General features: G+C 39.5%; 1 protein-coding gene across 1 annotated transcript; it reads left to right on the top strand.

The window, feature by feature from the left end:
- Positions 1–150: 150 nt before the first annotated feature.
- On the top strand, positions 151–6,279 carry smco4 (single-pass membrane protein with coiled-coil domains 4). Its single transcript, XM_080428082.1, has 2 exons — positions 151–222; positions 5,058–6,279. Exon 2 carries the CDS (start codon positions 5,159–5,161, stop codon positions 5,336–5,338), a length of 180 nt encoding a protein of 59 aa, XP_080284208.1. The 5' UTR covers positions 151–222; positions 5,058–5,158; the 3' UTR covers positions 5,339–6,279.
- The last annotated feature ends 8,711 nt before the right edge of the window (positions 6,280–14,990 follow it).

The raw sequence follows: 14,990 nt of genomic DNA, 5'->3' as shown, positions 1-14,990 counted from the left end.
ATTTTGGGGGGGGGGGGGGGGGTCCCCAGTTCAAATATTATTTTGGCCTGGAAAAGGTTGAGAAAGTCATGACGCATGTGCCCTAGGGGTGTCGCTGTTGGAGGTAGTTGACAGTCAGCCCAGCCTCTCCATGCACTCTGTGTTGCCACGTACAACAAGAAGGAACCAGATTCCTGAAGTGTGGACGAACTCAGGAGAGAAGAACGGAACAGCAGCGAAAAGGTTTGCAGCGTCCTCTTAAACAGCAAGCAATGAAACTTAAACACCAGGGAACAATGTATAGGTTTACCTGGCTGAAATGTTAAAGCGGCGATTTAAAAGTAAATACTCCAGGTTGTGCGTCAGTTAAAAAGTTGACAAGAGTTACAAGTTAGTCGTAAGACTCAGCACTGCAGCTGGTCGTTGTCAGTGTTGCCATGTCCGCTTATTATAAGCGATTTTTGGCTTGTTTTTCTGTAAAGTTGCTTACGAGGTGGAAAGACTGGTGACGCGAGGTTAATTATTAGTAGTTGCGGGTTGCGTTTTTTTTTGGGCTTGTTTCTAAAGTGTAGTTGCTTACTTGGGCTTGATTCCTGTCAAGGACCCCCAACATTAATATGTATTTGTCTGCAGACCACCCCATCTGAAAATATGAAGTTCCAGGAACAACCCCCCCCCTTCCTCAATTTTGACTTATTTTCAAGATTTGTTTGAAAAATAGCTGATCTATAAGCTCACGTGACGTGTTGTGAGCTTGTATAGATCTGCTATTTTCAAATAGCCGATGCAGCTTTAAAGTGCTCCCGTTGCTTCTATTTTGGGCTCGTTTCTCTCGCAGAATCTGGCAACACTGCAGTCGTTGTCCAAGGCAAGTGGATTCACTAGTCAGCTAATGTTAACATAGCAGTAATGTATCTGTGGAGTCAGTTCAATACCTTTTATATCATTAGATTAAAATGTGAACATGTTAACAAGAGACGCAGATGATTCATGTTAGCTCCTGTACTACAAGTCAATCAGCGTGGCAAAAAAAAAAAACTAGCAGCAGGCTAACAATCTGCTAACATTATGACTGAATTAAGAGCCGTTTGACATATTACTCGCATGTCTTTAGCTAACTATTAGCATGACGTTAACTTCGTGTCTTTGGTTCCATAAGCATGTGAGTTTCAGCAGCAGCTGAAGTTAGCTTCGCATTAACCAGCAGAGCAGTGGAGCTTTAATGGAACTAGTGACTCTCTGCACAGTAACGTTATAGCAACAAAGGCAGTGGTGTAAAGTAACTAAAGTACATTTACTCAAGTACTGTACCTATAGTAACCTCGCGTCACCAGCCTTTACACCTCGGAGGAAAGCCTGGTATTCGTTCTAAAACTAGCCTTGTGATCGGTTTAGAAAAAAAGTAACAAATAGCGTGGTTCCGGTGGTTGGTTCCGGTCGGCGTCGCATTGTTTTTGATCCCCACATAATGCGAATCAATTCGTTTAGTCTCGCTTGTCGCGCTTACGAGTTAGAATAGAAGATGGACATACCAAACCATTATTATGCCATAATAAACTAAACGATTATCTCAAACTAAACCAAATTTTTAAACTAGGGGAATCGTTTTGGAGATGCACGGCGCCAGTTGTTCCGGTTGTTTGTTCCGGCAACCTGATGACGTAAAGTTATTTCCGCTCCGACCGGATCAGAAACCCGAAATTTGTATTGATCCCAGGCTAACTAAGTACTTTTTTTTTTTTTTGTATTTCCAGTTTTCAGTACCTTTACTTATATGCCACGACATCTCAGAGGCAAATATTGTACATTTTACTCCACATTACTTTGTAGATTTTAATTATTATTACAAAACATACATTACATTATTACAACAATACATTACCCACTTCAGCCCTATATACATTTCGGCCAAGAAGCAAGAAATGGTTGATTTTGGCTGTGCAGTTTCGGCAAATTAGTGTATTGTACTGCATCTGCGCACAAAGGTAAAGCAAATCGTTGGAAAAGATTTGTTTGGTGTGTTTTGAGGGTTGTTTTAATTCTAAGGTCAGCTCACTTGTCGCTCTATAGTTCTTGATATAGTTGGCTGGAGTTACATAGTTCAATATGTCAGTCATTTCGTTGAAACACCTGCAGCCGAAGCACCTACATACCACGTATAATAGTTTTAAGTTGAGCACATGTTCAAGAATCATCAAGTGTTGTCACTTGTCATACACAAATACAAAGATAACACTTTTATTGTGACAGATCCTACATAAAGGATTTGTATGAGAAATTTACCTTAACTATCAAAGAAGTCAAGCAATTGACTTTATGACTGAAATGGTTATGTGGAGAAAAGGGCAATTTTAATTAATAATTCAATTATGTAATAATGTTACATTTTGGCCGCATGCATCAACAATGCAAGTAACAAGCAACTCTCCCACGCAGACGTACAGAAATGTAAAGTGAGATATGATTAAGGTTATGTAGACTCACTAGAGTATTCTTCCCTTCAAATTCTATATCTTTAAAATGTCTATTCGAGATTTCATAAAATAATACATTTGAATGGTTCTAAATCCCATTATTTTACGTCTGTGCTTTGTTTTTTCTTTATTCTGTTATTTTTTGGGCTTTTTGAGCCCAAGTGTAGAGAGACAGGAAACGGGGGAGAGAGAGAGAGTGACATGCAGCATATGATCTGGACTTAGCCGCAAGCAACTCTTTTTTTGGTTGCTGTTTTTAATATCTGGAATCTAGAGTTGCAATACCAACCCTTGACAGCCCATACAACCAAACAGAAAATTCCTATCTGATTGTATTAAACAACGTTAAACTCACTAACATTGCAGCTGTACGGAAAGCTTCAATTATCCTCTTTCTATCTGCAAAGTTTTTGTTTCATAAAAATCCAACGTAGATACCGTATGTTATGAGATACTTCCTGTCAATAAATTCTGTGCAGGTGAGTGTTTCTAAGTGTTGGGAGTTTGGAACCGCTCATTGGAAATCACTCAACGGTCCTGTGTACCACCTGTTTCAAAATTGCACAAAAACTACTGACACACAAGATGTTTGGCTTTAGCTCCCATATGGGAGACCCGGGTTTGAATCCCAGGTGTTACACTTAGGAGGGTTGGATTGGGGGGGTATATGTCCCTGTGACAAACTAGCATCTTGTCCAGGGGTTGTACGTGTACATCAAGCTGTCATATACTCTACTCTACTAAGGAAACAGGAGATGGGCTCCTGACTTATGGGCCACATGGCTCCGGAACCGTTGGTTCCCAAATCCCAAGGCTATGTACTTTACTTACTTAAGACACTATCTGGTGCACACAAGATGTAAAACTATCTTGTGCACACAAGATGTAAATCATGTGTGCACAAGATAATGGCTACAATTTCCACAATTTCCACAAAATTAATAGCCACAATTTCGATATCGTGCATCCCTATTTATAAACATTTAGAATTTCTTTGCGCCTATTCCTGGATTTAGGAATGTTAAATAAATAAAATAAAGGGTGAAATAAATAAAAACACGCTTCTCTGTTATTCAAAAAAGTAATCGATAGAATAATCGCTAAGAAAATGATTGATAGTTTTACGTAGAAGTCATATTTTTTTTAAATGGAAAGAATTTCTGAGCACTCATTGTTGGCTGACACTGGAGTTAATTGTATGTGTCGTGTACAGGTATCTGCTGTTGCATGTTCACACTCATTTGTGTCTTAGGAAAATGGATGCAGTCTCTGCTGATAACTAACAGTGTGTCAACTTGTCAAGTAATTTAGAATGCTGGACTGGTCAGGAACTTCTCCTTTAATTTATGCCTGATACAGAGCATGTGAGCGGAGTGGAGCTGGAGTGGAAGTTGGACGATTTTTCACGTAGTGGGGAGCAGGTTTATAACATTTTTGGAGTGGAACTCTGAGCGTGGACCGCCCGCCGCTCCAGTCGGGGGCCGCGGACCACATGTTTGAACATGGCCGGTCGGCGATCACAAAATGTAATTTGTTGAAAATTAGAAACTGACGTAACCTGAAAAATGCAAGTCATCTTGGAAGTGAGTGAGACACAACATTACGCCCCGTCTTTACCCGGGGGTTGGGTGGGATGTGGATAGGCAGGGGTGCCGATTTATGCCCGCGCTACTGGGTGCGCAACGCAACTGGGTACTGGGTGCGCAACGCAGCGTGCGGTTATGCAGCCTTAAAACTTTTTTTTTTACTTTAATGCGGTTAATTTGGTACAAAAAATGTTCGTCATTTCTCCTGGGTGCGTTAGCCCCGAGGCACCCACAGTATCGGCGCTCTTGTGGATAGGTATTTCACAAAGCAGGATTATCAAGTTCGACGGAGGGTAAAATGTGTTTATTTATTAGGTAACTTATTTTGTTTTGGCATTGGTGTATGTACACACACATACAAAAGTAAAAACAAAATAGATTGGGGCTCCTTGACATGAAAATGTGTGAGAACCACCAGACAGCTCGCCCCCTATGAGCCACCCTGTCAAAACAGGCTCCACTCCTTGGTCTATATAAAGAAAGGCTCATTGCCTGGCAATTAGACAAGATCTAACTTCCTTTGGGTAGAGGAGGAGCATCATCAGGAGCCATGCTAATTATAACTGTTGCAATAAGAGTTGTACCCCATATATCATAGTTGTCCTGTAGTCAATTTTGCTAAAACAAAAATCCTCAGTATTGTGTTAAATCTATGTTAAATCTACTGCTTCCTTCCCTGCCTGTATCACACCAAAGAATAGATTATTGATTCTTTTTAGCTTTTAAAATAATGATTAATTCCTCAATTTCTGTGTCATTCATTGCTTCCTTTGGGGACTCTTGAGATAAATCACTGGGGAAGCATTGAAGCACCTTTCTGAGAATGTATAGTATGGCCTTATTAACATAAGGTAATGATGGCAAGGTACATTGGCTACAGGTAATTAATTATTTCTTAATCATATCACACTTGCGCCATAAAGCCAAAACCGAAGACTGATAATATTGTCATGTAACATTTTATTTTTTAAATAAAAAAACTGACGTGACTTTTGATGGATGTGTCTCCATGTCACAGGTGTCGTGTCAGTGAGTGGAGCAGCAGTGGAATACATAGACCAAACAGAACATCTGAGGTAACTGGTGCTGCTGTGGGTCCATCCAGAGAGGGGAGACACCATGAGGCAACTGAAAGGCAAACCCAAGAAAGAGACATCAAAGGACAAAAAGGAGCGCAAGCAGGCCATGCAGGAGGCAAGGCAGCAGGTGGCCACAGTGGTGTTGCCCACAGTGGCTGTGGTAGTGCTGCTCATCGTGCTCTTTGTCTACGTGGCCACTAGGCCTGGTGCTATCGAGTAGATCCTCCAAAGGCGCGTTGAGAGACATGTAGGCCTACTCGAATATTGACTGGAGCTGTGCAAACTGAGAATGGCTACACCACCCAAAGGATTACCTTTAAACGTCTTAATCAGCACCCCTCCCCTGGCCAGGTACTGGCCCCTCTCATCCCCATTGACTCACTCCTATGTGTATGTTTGATCTACCTTAAATAACGCCTCCTCCAAAGTGCAGGTTTGCCACAAGAAGGAATCAAGCTTCAAAACAATCCAAAAGGAACATAGAGGCAGTTGCTTCTTGGTGCCTTTCAGTGGATGAAGAAAGGAAATGCTCCGATGCCATTTTATCACCCACACTTTACAATGGCAGCAAGATTCATGTTGGCTGTGGTGCTGTTTTACAAACGTTGCCATGTCATGTTTACCAAAGGACTTAAAGTGCGCAGCTTGCCAAGTTTGACCCAGAGATGTATTTAATCAGGTGAACGGTTAAAAGAATGTGTCATTGGTATGACTGCATTGTTGATCAATGTATTTCTAACCATTTAATCACACACATGGAGCCTTTCACTAGCATTTACCACTTTATTTGGGCAGCACTTATCCTTATATCTGTGGAATGTATAAATGTAAATGTGTTCGTGAAAAAAAAGTATTGAAACATGCCAGCATTTTTTTCCTGCCTCATTCAAATAGCTGAATGCAACTAAGGACTACATCCTGACCGAATGTGATGATAGAATGTGCATGGATGTGTTTGTGGAAGACAAGTGCATCATATGATATGATATATCCATGGTCATGGTGGTCTTTTACAATCCAAGAGCTATACAGCTCTTTCCATTAGCTTATTGACAACCTTGACTTTAAGTCACTCATGACATCTCAGCAGAAGATGTGAAAATGTGCCTTAGATCATTTCAAAATGCTTTATTTCTATCAATAAAGAAAAGTGAAATGTTATTGTTTTTTATTTGACCTGTATTTGAAGCTAACAAGATTTACACTTATCTAACTGAATGTTATACAAGAGAGTCTGTTCGAGTAGTTGCATTTGTATTTAGTAAAGCGAATGCTTTTCTGGCTCATTTGGTTTATGGGAACACAAATCATGTTGCAACCTGTAGCCTAAACAGTTGTGACATACATTATAATCCCACTATCCTTGAGGCCAGTGGTTCTCAACTCTAGTCCTACAGACCCAGAATACTGCTGGTTTTCATTCAACCCTCAAGCTATTCCAATCTAGTACATCGCTGCTAGCTGCTCATTGTATTTACCATGCCACGTTTGAAGTCTATATTCTACACACGTGTATGTAAACCAGTGGGTTGGGATCCGAAAGCAAGGCCTGAATTGTTTTGACAGGGTCGTGAACAAAATTAAATAGAGGTGCCCTGTTATTTACAAGTTTGCAAAAGTAAAAAAAAGAAGTAATAAAATGATTATGATTTGATGCATGAGCATTTGCAGAGCACTGCTTATTTATCAATCTGTTGTGAGGATAAATCCACAACTTATTAAATTGCATTTGGATTGTGCAGTTTATTCCCCATTTTGACCCTTTGCCATTCTTGTCTGTTAAGATGATGCTCCAAATCAGGGTTGTTCTGCATTTGTTTGGGATCTAGAAGCAGTTTCCCATGAATGCTGAACATTTAGCAGATGTTAGATTTAAAAATAATATTTGGGTTACGTCTATACGGTTTTAGTACTAGGATATATTGTGTAAAATACCATATTATGAACTCAAACGCCACACACTCCTTACTATTGAAGTAACTGAAGTCCATGTTGGGCTTTCGAGCCTGTTTTTGTGGACACTGCCATCTAGAGAGATTGGTGTTTAGTGCACATAGTTTTTCTCCGGTCACTGAGTGAGAACTACTACATCCATGATTGAGGGCTTAATGTGGAAAGCCGTTTGGACCAGAATAACTTTTATCATGCACGTGTAGAATATAATGCATGTTAACATGAAATATACCTGTTAAAATGTCCCAGTCAGTAGTGAACATGATTCTTCTAAATTCTTGTACCCTATACATATAATATTATCCCCCTAATCTCCAAATTCTGTGCACTTATGTGTTGTTGTTATTAAGAAGTCCTTTTTATGTCCCAATTCTCTGATTCAGTTTGTTTGGCGCCCTAGCTAGGCTTTTTAGTTGGCCTAAACCTATACTGTATGGTGATACTGACAAGCCACTCTGACCTACTTGCTTACTTACTTTGTTTAGGCAAAATCTGTAGATCTATGGTATCACCTCACTAAATTGTCGCACTAACCCACTAGTAGAAAAGAAACAGGCTTGACTTACAACACACATATTTTGCCATTTGCCAACAAGCCAACAACACTCAAAAATAACAAAAGCCAATGTAATTATTTTTGTACACTCCAGGTGTAACTTCAGCATCCATAAGTGCCACCTCTATTTTATCAATAGTTTGCCACTTTTCTATGCAAAACTCTTATTCCTTACAATCTGAGTAAGTGGTGGTGGCAATTTTTCCCATCCTCTCTCATTTGAAAAAAATGCTTATTCTATGTGGTAAGGGTTCTCTTCTGTTCTAACCTCTGCCTTAAAGGGGAAATCCACCCATTTTCAATATTTAACTATGTCATTAATATAGCATAAAGGAGTTGTGTGGAAATAAGAAAAAATTAAAAAAAAAATTAACATTGCAAAAAAAATTAACATTGCAAAAAAATTAACATTGCAAATTACACCATGATGAGTCATCACAGTGTAATTTGCAATGTTAATTTTTTTGCAATGTTAAATTTTTTTGCAATGTTAAATTTTTTTAAATTTTTTTCTTATTTCCACACAACTCCTTTATGCTATATTAATGACATAGTTAAATATTGAAAATGGGTGGATTTCCCCTTTAAGTCGACTGACCTCCTGCAGACTGTAGCCTACTTGGGTGGACGGACAGACAGACAGACGGACGGACGGACGGACGGACTGATAGTCAGGTGTCATAGCAATACTGCAGTAGGCATTACATACAGGACAGATACAGGTAAGAGTAGAGAGATAGATTCAATAATGAAAAAATAATAAATGGGTAAGTGGTCAAAACGAGTAAAAGTCTAATTAAAATAGAAGACAAATGTCTGGTGTGGCCATCTGCTCTGATCAGGTTAGCATAATGTATGAACTATAAATATAAAAACAGAAAATGTAGGCATACTTATCATGTACAATATCACCATTACAGACAGTGGATATAATGATATTGCATATAATGTTTTTGGTTTGGTTTGATTTAGTTGAATTGCTTTTGGTGTGTATGATAAAATATACAGGTAGAAATGTGATCAGCAGGGGGTGCCAGAGGCTTTGAAAAGCTTTCCTACTGTAGTTGCCAGGCAATCAATAGGTTATGAAAATTGATATCACTACTACAGTTATCATTCAACCATGCTCTTATCATGATGATTTTCAAATTCAATCAGGCTCATTTTTTATACCCTGCTCAATAAACCATTCCTGCAATTCATTGAAAGAAACATGTATTGTCCTTTACATTTTAATTTAGAGTTTAATTTTGTTAGTTTTTGATAAATGCAGTCATGGGTTCAGACAAATCACATAACTAATCATCTACAACTTTTTCTATCCTTTCATTTTTCAATTTTCTTTTTTTGTGAGCTATTTCGATTGATTGATTGAATACTTTATCAACAGTTTGCAAACAGTAGAGCAGTACGATTATACAGTACAATGATGCTAAAAGGATAACACAAAAAGCCCTGAGGGGTTGTTTCCATTGTGGTCCTATGTATTCAAGACATTTAAAGACATACAACAATAACATACAAGAAATCATCAACACTAGGAGCAATAAAAGTATGTGTACAGAAAACATGGGGGGGGCACTTCTGGTGTCAAGCTTAGAAGACTGGTTTAGGACCAGTTGCAAATTGCAAATTGCAGACAGAGACAGGTGACCTTTAATGGCGGTTTTGATTTGATTTGATTTTTTTCACACTTTTTCACGGCTGTTGGTAGGATATTCCATATTTTGGTGGCTTAACAATAGAACAAATTTAATCCCCTGTTTGTGCCGAATCTGGGTTGAACGAGATCAGTGGCGCTCCCTCTGGTGTTGTGCCTGTGGGTGTCTCTCACGTTATTGAAGTAGTTTGACAGGTGCTGTACATTGGTCCCTTAAGTATCTTTAAGACCACCAGTCCCATGGCAAGTAGCTGTACTCTGTCCATAGCACATAGCTTTCTCACAATGTTCAAATGGATCAAGCTGGCAGGATGAACAGAACAACGGTAGCTACCTACACACACATCCTGCATCCTACCAGAACAGCAGTGGGTGAGATGAACAGGGCAGGCAATATAATGTTGGGGTCAATAACATCAACACATTTGAGCCGGTGCTTAGAACTGAATGAGTAATGTAGGTTGGTGAGCAGTTGCTTAACTGCATTTCACAACATCTTGTCAATCCGTCGAACTATCATCAGTTAGCACACATTCTCTCACTCCACCAATAGCGGTCACCCTGCTACACATGCACACACATGCTTATGGAGGCTAGCCTATAACACATCTGATACAGTCGAGGCACTTTCCCCAAACAGCTTGCATAAGGTGTGACTCACACATTACATGTGGATATGTCAAAATGACATGGGAATAAGTGGAATCTATATATAAGTGGAGGACATAGAGTGTGTACTTGTGCATGTTGTGTTGTGTCAGGGGACTGTGAAATATACGCCAAACTGCAATTTAACCCCTGCACAATGCTTCCAACCTGTCGGTACAGCGCTGCCTCTCAATAACATCATTACAGGTTCTGCTCACATTGTCCATTGGCTAATTGGTTCATTACAGGCTTTGGTGTTTTGTAATGAGCTTGTCAAAAGGCCTCTATTGTTTGTCTGAAAGCAAGCTTTTGAGCTGTGCCTGCTAGTGTTGAAGAAGGATTACCTTTTGACTCATGACACCACCGATTGAAGTATTAGGCCAACACAACAGTATGTCTTTAAATATTGTGGTGTTATCTGTGAACAGAAAATACACTTCACATGCCCACACAGATACAAACAAATTAACACAACAAGCAGACATGGCAGGGTGCATGGTCTTGTGTGAAGTAAAAATTCTGGTTTCCCCCAGGGTAAAACAGTATGGGATATGAGGTGGCCATTCTGAAGCTGGTGACTACTAACAAGCAAAACTTTTAGAGACAGTTTTCAGAGCCGGAGGCAACAATGGCATTAGTTTTCTTGGCAGGCACATCAAAACAAGCCGCTTCAAAAGACGTTTGGAATTACAAAGCACCGCAAGCTATCATCTCAAAGTCAAAACTCAAATTAAACTTTATTGCCACACCGAGCTTACACAGAGTTTACACCGAGCATAGGAGTGGGTGGAATTATTTTGTACAAGCTTCCTGTTACATAGTTAAATAAAGTTAAATAAAGAATAAATAAAAGTTAAAGGAGCACTCCGTCCACTCACTCTTCACCAATAACATCATTCATGGGGATACCAAGATAATACTGTAGAAACTACACCTTTCTCTTAAGTTAGCATGCTGAAATAGAAGCCATTGTTCTTAACATTAATACAATAAAAAATAAATGTTTGAAATGTTGTTTGAAATGACCATACCGGCCTACCGATGATGTCACTGGTAGCAGGCAAGTTTTTTGTCCACAGTCTTCCTCTGAGAGATAGACCGAATCGACAGAAATGGTTCCATCTTATAATGAGCTTTTGTGATGACCAATTATATGAGACAGGTTGAAAATGGGTGAAGTGGTCCTTTTAGAATGTTCATAAAAGGTATAAAGTTATGCACCTTATAGTGTATACTAAGGGTATTTACTGTACTGTAGCCTACAGCAAGTGTTCCTCAGTCTATTGTTATACAGTATGTGTTTATTCTTCATTTGAAACGCGACAGTAGCTAAGGCCGAAGGGACTTAGCAATGGGAACTGGTCCCTGGTTCAGGTCTAGCACAGATCCCAGTAGGCCTGCGGAGTGTGGACCGGTAACTGGAGAGGTGCCAGTTCACTTCCTGTTCACTACACTGTCGAGGTGACCTTGAGCAAGGCATTTAACTGCTCCCAGGGGCTACTGTGTGTGTGTGTGTGTGTGTGTGTGTGTGTGTGTGTGTGTGTGTGTGTGTGTGTGTGTGTGTGTGTGTGTGTGTGTGTGTGTGTGTGTGTGTGTGTCTGTGTGGATGTCTGTATTTTAGGCTGCAATATGTATGTGTGTAAAACTGAGCAATTCTTCAGAATCAGCAGGGTATGGGATGGAGTAAATGACAGAGCAATTATCCAACAGCACAGTTGCCTGGGAGCAGATCAAGCTCACTGCCCTCAAGTTTTATTCAGCGTTACTGACACAACTTTGATAATTTACATTGATTTAACTGGTAGAGGCAGCTTCCGCTCAACTCCAACCGATAGAGCACATCAAATTATTCTTTCTTCAGTGCTTGTGTGTAGTTCAGACTCCCGCATAACCTTTTACTGTGGATCTAAAGCAAGTGAGACTTCAAAGGATTTGAAAGGCTTTTAGTATGGCTTCAAAAGGTGTTGTAAGGACACCTATTTTAGATTCCACAGCCTATGCATTTTTTTATTGCTAACTACCACCCAACTGTGGTAATGATGTGTTTTCTTGCAACCTGTCTAAACTCCCTGTACAGTCGGCACTATGGGGCTATTAAATGTGCATTTATTTCCTTTGTCAGCTCACTTCAATTTGTGGACTGACCTATTGGAAAGGACTGTTCAACTTTTTGTTTTGATTGTCCCAAAGATGACATGTTGAATACAAAATCATCTCAACTGTCAACCTTTTGGCCTCACACCATCCAAGAAGGTAATTAACACTAGCTCGCTGCCTACTGCACACTGCTGCTGGTGCCAGGACAGACAACTCATGAAGGATAAGATATATTTATTGAATATAAAATGAGCAATATATTTATTATGGTTTGGCGATGAATTGGATCTGCTTTTAGGTGCTCTGATAAAGCGCATCTCCCAACCATAGGGACTCCGAATCCCCCGTACATAAACAGCAGATCCAAAACAACAGGTGGTAGCGTGGGGTGGTGGAGGGTGAGCAGCAATTTTAGCAACAGCAATGAACAGCAGCGCAGCAGCAGTGTGTGTGCAGCAAAAGCAAGCAGGATGAGAAGTGCAAATTTCCAGCTCAAATAGAGCGGTCTGAGAATGAAATGAGTGTGAGTGGATGAGTGGATGTGTACGTGGAGCTCACACGGTCCAATAGGTCACCAACAACTGCACTGAGTCCCCTGACAGAACTTGCTCTGCGCATGTCTGTGACAGGCGTGATGCTCATCTGCACAATATATTTTGAGTGTTAATTTAACTTAGCTTGTACTTGTACAAATGGAACAAACTTCCAAATTGTAATCCTCCACACACTTTAAAAAACACTCACTCATAATTTTTGTTCGGCCCATTTGCCGAACCTAGTTCAGTTTCGATACAATTAATTTCGTATATCATAATAATCATATAGAGCACTTTCTGCTGCTGGAAGGTGAATAAGTTGGGAACAAAATGCTAATTTCTGAAAATTGCATATATAGCCTATATTTGCAGCACTCCACCTAGAGTAAAGAAAATAAATAAAACTCCAGTATTCCTTTATAGAAGGAGGCAACCAATGGGTAGATCCAGCTATTGCACAGCAAGTAGCCTCGATCTCCAGGCTTTTATTGCTTAGTTTTGCTAAAAAATAAAAGCCTGGCCCAACTATAGCCTGTACTGGGTATGAGGAAGTGTTTCATTTCCCAACCAACCAGAGTGCAGTGGGCGTCGCTCGTAATGTTGTGTTAACGGGGCGGGGGTTGACGGACAGATCGGTGAACCAATGGGATCAGGCGCCGTCTCTCGCCGGCTCTATACACACGCCCCTTTATACACGAAATCAGGAGGGTTGCAGCAGGCTACACAGCAAGCAACACCTGGGCAAATTGAATTTGGTTTTTAGTTAACTGGAATTTCACTTTGATTAAAATTGTAATACACGGCGTACTGACTTTTCATTATATCATAGAAATTGATTTCGACTACAAATGTGACTGAATTTGGAATTGGATCCTTAAAATCGTATTTATTTTCAATTTGTCTTGCTCTTGGTATGGAAGAAATTGCGGTTTAAGTGAGGACAGCGATGATGGAATTCAATTGTTGTTTTTTCTTCACCCCCTCTCATGGAAAGGCATAAGAATGAAATTAGGGAAATATCTTCTCAGCCTCAGCCTTGACTCAAAGAAGTTAATTATAAATTTGAGATTTTGTGCGGAGAGACATGCTGGGCAAAATGAAAGTGTACCTCAGTGGAAGCTTATGATAGCTATTTTCTCCTCTCTGCTTCATTATTTCCTCCTCTGTACAAAGTTATATCTGATATTCATTGCAGTCTAGTCTGTAAAGCACAGTTTGTTCTGCTCAACTTGTGCTGATTTTGGGCTTCATCCAAGTCAATCAGAGAGGACTGAGACAAAAAAAACAAACAGATTCTACGTACAGTATCAGCTATATCTAATCGTGGCCAAAGACATTAGGTAAGCAAACACAAGCTGTTTGGCAGAAAAGAAAAAAAAAACTCTCTGATATACCAGAGCAATACTCTGTGTATAGAAAGCTATATTTGTTTTTAGATGATTGGTGTGAATGAGTTGTGAGGAGAATAAATACAATTTATTTTCAAAGAATCAAGGGATGCACATAGTTATGAAACAATGCTTTAATGATATGGTGATGCTATGCCCTCCAGAAATACTTGATATTCTCATCAGCACAAAAAGAATAGATCAAGTTATATATTCTATGCTGACAGATGCAAATTCTCTTGTGCATTTCATGAATGATTCATATTGAAAAATGTTTTGTGTGCTAAGTTTATTTTCAATATAGTAATTAATGTCACTGTTGAAGTATGCTGAGTTTGATATTGGTTAAACAACGCTTTTGTGTATAATTATTAGGACCTATGACATTGCCTTGATTAGGCTACATTTCATAATACCCTGATAATAAGTGTTATCTTTTCCAGTTGGCAATCACTTCTTTAAAGTAATTTAGCTGCATAACTAGCCCATACTTACACAGAATTAATATCCAACTATAAACTAATTGAAACCAACATTCTGCTATAAATGCGTAGAATTTCGTATCTCGAGAACTGTCCGATTAGTCGATTGATTAAACTCAGCGCGCCCTCGCCGAGGGCCCAAGGAAGTCAGTTGAGTCAGTTGGATAGGCAGTTGTCCAGAACTGCCGATGGGCTATACAGATGTCGTCAGTCATATACAGTATATGCCCAAATCTCTTTTTGTGTTAGGATGCTGTCGCCTATAAACCAATACATTATATTGCAGGTAGACAGCATGATCTCAACAACATCTAGCAGTGTTTGTGTGAGGGATCACTGAGGCAATTACTCATATTCTATCTGTCCCCTACATAAGAAGACCTGCCATACACTGTATACACTTAATGCATGAAAATCCCTTAGTTTTGCCCTGATGCCTCATGAGTTTTGTTCATAAGTTCCAGCATGAATCTGAAGAAACAACATAACTAAGGGACTATGAAAGGCGCTATATAAATTCAAGCTATTATTATTATTATTATTATTATTATT

Source organism: Gymnoscopelus braueri, assembly GCF_963280865.1.
Source record: "Gymnoscopelus braueri genome assembly, chromosome: 5".
NCBI lineage: Eukaryota > Metazoa > Chordata > Actinopteri > Myctophiformes > Myctophidae > Gymnoscopelus > Gymnoscopelus braueri.
The sequence above is the reverse complement of the archived record's forward strand: the minus strand, read 5'-3'. Positions and strand labels throughout refer to the sequence as shown.

Coding starts and splice junctions, on each gene's coding strand:
- smco4 (XM_080428082.1), top strand. CDS start 5,159: ATGAGGCAACTGAAAGGCAAACCCAAGAAAGAGACATCAAAGGACAAA.